This window comes from Octopus bimaculoides, chromosome 3, assembly GCF_001194135.2.
Source record: "Octopus bimaculoides isolate UCB-OBI-ISO-001 chromosome 3, ASM119413v2, whole genome shotgun sequence".
Lineage (NCBI taxonomy): Eukaryota > Metazoa > Mollusca > Cephalopoda > Octopoda > Octopodidae > Octopus > Octopus bimaculoides.
This window is the reverse complement of record NC_068983.1, coordinates 105,882,808-105,887,466: the sequence shown is the minus strand read 5'-3', so window position 1 is coordinate 105,887,466 and position 4,659 is coordinate 105,882,808. Positions and strand designations below refer to the sequence as shown.

General features: G+C 35.8%; 1 protein-coding gene across 6 annotated transcripts in view; it reads left to right on the top strand.

The window, feature by feature from the left end:
* Window positions 1-1,665, top strand: part of LOC106883652 (ras-related protein Rab-1D) — a 135,796-nt gene extending 134,131 nt beyond the window's left edge. For all 6 annotated transcript variants that reach the window (XM_052966428.1, XM_052966426.1, XM_052966427.1 and 3 more), the window contains exon 3: window positions 473-1,665. In XM_052966428.1, coding sequence (XP_052822388.1) covers window positions 473-913 — 441 coding nt within the window. In that variant the 3' untranslated portion in view covers window positions 914-1,665. The remainder of the gene's footprint in view (window positions 1-472) is intronic.
* Window positions 1,666-4,659: the final 2,994 nt, after the last annotated feature.

Below are 4,659 nucleotides of genomic sequence, written 5' to 3'. Positions count from 1 at the left end.
CACACACACACACACACACACACACACACACACACACACACACACCCTCGCGCGCTTTAGGTGCCATCGAATGCATAGCCAATGCAGGTTAAGATTACTGTATGGCTTCAGAGGAGGAAGAAGGGCAGCAACCATGATTCTTTAAGTACCTCCATGAAAGGAAGAATGGAAATTATCCTCAAACTGGCGTCCTGGCTCGAATGCGGACAACTTTATGAATGAAGCTTTTTTGTTTAATTTTTCTTCTTCACAACAAACGGAATTTAGAAAAATTCCTAATGGATTTAAATCGAAAATATTGGTTGTTAAAGCGTCTACATTCTCTTTTTACAAAAACTAATATTCCATCTTTGTGTATGATCTTAATATCGTGTTAGACGCTATGAATAATACCTAAACCAGGTTTGTCTCTATATTTATGTTCCCGTGGATATATTTTTTAAATGCCTCTCATATTCTTTTTCTATTACAGTTGACTCTTTGGGATACAGGCGGAATGGAAAGAATGAGCTTCATTGGTTCCAGCTACTATCGAGGAGCAGACGCTGCTCTTTTGTGTTACAGTTGTGAGAAGCGAGAAACCTTTACCATTCTTTCACAGTATATATTGGACGTTGTAATGAACGCTGAAGGTGCGAAGATCTTTTTGTGTGGCAATATGTGTGGAGACGAGACAGAAAGTGCTGTCACTGAAGCCGACGTGGAAAACTTTAAAGAAGAATGCGACGGTGTCTTATCTGGAGTTTACAAGGTCTCCAGCCACGATAACAAGAGTATTCTGGACATGTTTGAAGATATAGCCCGCGTTATGCATGATCTGCAAGTTGACCGCATTTCTAGTGGTGGCTTTATGCTCGTACCAGCTACCGACGAACTTGCCTATAACAAGAAAAAGAAATGTTTGCTTTTGTAAATTTGGGAGAAAAAGAAAAGAGAATGAAAGAAAGAATGATTAAAGAATGAGAGAATGGTTACTATAAAGAGGTTTAAAAACTTCTCACAGACTTTGTGTTGAAATGTTTTATCACTCTTTCAAAAAGAGAATTTGATTTTTCAATGAAAAATGAACTACCCTCATTATGCAGTCGACTAAACTCTTGCTGCTGTCCTCACACTCCAATTAACCACAATATTACCATTCAACCACATTTCTATTTTACAGGACAGCTCTTTTGAAGTCACAGGTATAAAGTCTTTTAGACTTGCATTCTCTCGGAATTCAGTTTGACTGATACTAAGAGTTGTTTTCGAACCATTTCTTTGTCATCACATTTTTTTTCTTCAGATATTTCTATTTGGATTCATCTGTATTTAACCCTTTTCTTCCCAGCCCATTTTATGTTTATTCAGCAGTAAGATATCATTTGCCTTAAATGAAATCATTCGCATCATAAACCTTTTCATAATATATACACATTGCCAAAATATTGTCTCGTGATGGAGAAGGAATGAACTATCTAAAAAAATTTTTAAAAAGACATCGTAATTAGCCAAATTCATGATGTCATAAATGACCAAATCAATGACGTCATATAACCACGTAAATCTTTTTTTGTAATGCTGAACTCAAAACAATATGCCTTCTGGAATAGTAGTCACTTTGATGTTATTCTTTTCACATTTACTAACATTTATGTCAGAAAATTAAATATTTTCCTAACAGTTTTCATTTGTATCAATTTTCACTCTTTTCTGCATAATTACCTAAAATAATTTTATACATAATGATGAGATTAAACTGAATTGTTTAATGTCGAAAACCCAAGCTTTTTTATAACTAATTTATCTCCATCGACATCATTCATAAATCAAGTTCACTGTAATAAAAGATTATTCTGTTGACGTGGTGATATTGAAAAGGGTCATTACATTCATTTAATGTGATCGCCCATAAATATTAACAATCAAACAAGAATACTGCATACATCTATATTTGCAATGTTCAATATATGCATTGTTAAAATCGATAACATCCTGCATTGTCATGTCAATAAAAGATGAAATATTTTTCTTTCAACACATAATTAATATTATCGAGCGTTGATGAAAAGGTTTTATTGAATAAAAAGCCACGTGCGCATATATGTACAGTATCTGGACCATTGGACGTTCTCCCTTTCTCCCTAATTTTTTGTGGCTTAGTCAGAGGAGTAAAGGCTACGTTTTTTGGCCCTTCTCAACGCCGCTGAGATTTGTAGGATGATGAGACAAAAGTTATTTTCGAGCCAAAAGTCTAGCTTGAATGCTTGCGACAGAGGTCCAATGCAGGCTTTAAGCTGAACGATAGATTAAGTTTACAGCTTAAGTTAATAAATTAACCTCCTTAAAATAGAATTTGGAAAACTGTTTTGAAAGAAGAGGGGATCATTTTTTTAAGGATCTTACATGAGCTTGGAAAAAAACAGGAATTCGGACTGTTGTTTCTTTACCTAGTTCAGCATCAGAACGATTACTCGTGTCTAATAAAGAGAATGTATCATAGATATAATAATCTTGTTTCGTTAAGTTGTGTAGAGGAGGACTCACTCCAGTATATTAGGGACGATTATCATTTAGAACTTATAGGTGTAATGGGCAACATATACATCAACTGGATTTGTACTCATAACAGTGATGCACCAGAATAGAAAATGTAAAATATCTAAGCAATTGTTATCCAGTTTGTAAGTTTAAAATATTATCACGCTTTTCACTGGCGAAAAAGAAAGAGGCGAATGTAACCCTTACATGTTTACAATTTGTAATCATTCCTTTCGCCTATGATCGGAATATCTATTAAAACCGAAGCAAGAGTAAAATATTTAATTATATGTAATAATAGTACTATGGTTTGTGTAACTATGGAAACAGAATGGTTTAGCATGGCTATGCAGTTGTATCAAATATCTTGCTGCTAAAATGACCAGAGAAACATTATTTTCGTACACCCCATGACTCAGTCTGTTTTTCATTGCTAAACTTTACATCACGACTTCATTATATGAAATGATATCCAAATTATTTCAGCCATAATCGTTGATCACAGCTCCAGTTTAATTTTAACCATTGCGACCAGTGTAGTCTACATTCCGTTTCTGAACAAAATAAATTGTTTGTGCTATTAAGTAGCCTTTCCTATTAAAAAATTTCTTTTCTTCAGATTACCTAATATGATTTGATTTCATACTGTCTGTATGGGTCGTTATTATCTCATCATGGTACTACTCCTCTCAATTCTGTTAGTTCTACGTTCTATCACAATCCATTTTCTCCCATTAGTTGTTCTGTTGCCACGTAGCATTTACTTAGTGCCTTATATGAGAGTACAACGCTCTAAGTTGAATATAAATTCACAGACTACAGATGAGAGGCCAACATCTCTATTTGTCTCTTGAAAAATCATCGGCTTTGTTTTGTTAACCCATACCACTTATATATATATATATATATATATATATATATATATACATAGTTGAAGGCTGAGTGCTGTTACTTTACGAATTATAGAGATGTGTATGTGATTATGAAATTTAATCTGAGGCGTTTGAAACTCATCGAACCGTATAAAAACCTCCGTTTTATTTCGTACCACTTATCTCAAATCTAAACTATATTGTTCTACCAATGTGTGTGTGTGTATGTGTACACATGAGTGGGTGAAATATAAACATCAGAAATGCTTTACCACTCGCAAAAACTGCAGGAGCTTCTCAGAGGTTTTGCAAGCTATCTAAATCCATTGCACTGCTGGAAATTCTTCCGTATCGTCAGCAGGTATCTCATGGTCACGGGCGTTTCGATTTAATCTATGACTCATACGGCCAGTATAGAACCTATACGCTTCACTTGAATAGGGCAGCGAGGACTGAACTAGTCTTCACCTACAGAGGAATTCTGCTTGCGGTATCTTAAGCTAGTTTCAACTACTGTGCCTATTTCCTTGATGGCTTTCTTCAGTTGTCTAGGTTCCAGACCTATCTTCTGCAGGAAATAGCGCTCCGATCGAGATAGAAAGCCGCGGGAACAAGGCTGCGTACCAGCCCTTGACAAGTGCTCCGTCGAGTACGTTCTGATAGTTCTATTTTTTTTACCTAGTGGGAAATATCGAGTCTCTCCTCCCAGAGCACTGTGAGATCAACCACGATGATTGTCTTTGTATTCCTGGAAAGCAGCAACATGTCTGGTTGGAGTAATGTTGCCACTATCTCCTCTGGGAAAATGTCTGCCACTCAAGTCCACTTGCATCTCCAGTCTGAGGTTAAACGCAAAATAGAAAATGGATTCCCTTTCATTGCTTTCAGACAAGAGTAAGTATGATATAGACAATGTTTCTAACAAATATTTTACCTATTTCACATTTAGAATGCAAGCTAATACCGTTTTATCACAGGTTTAATCATATTTCTGGCAAGTCAACCCAGCTAATTTAGTCACTCATGTAGGATGTTATCAATTCGTTACCACACACACACACACACACACACACACACACACACACACACACACACACACACTAGACTCAAACGTATGTATTACATTCAAAGCCAAACAAGACGAAATTATAGTTTACTAGCAGAAATACCCGGCGTTGCCCGGGTTAAAGAGAATAATGAAATCTAAAAACGCCGTCTAGACTACGCATCATCTTTATATATAGAGATGTATATACACACACGCACC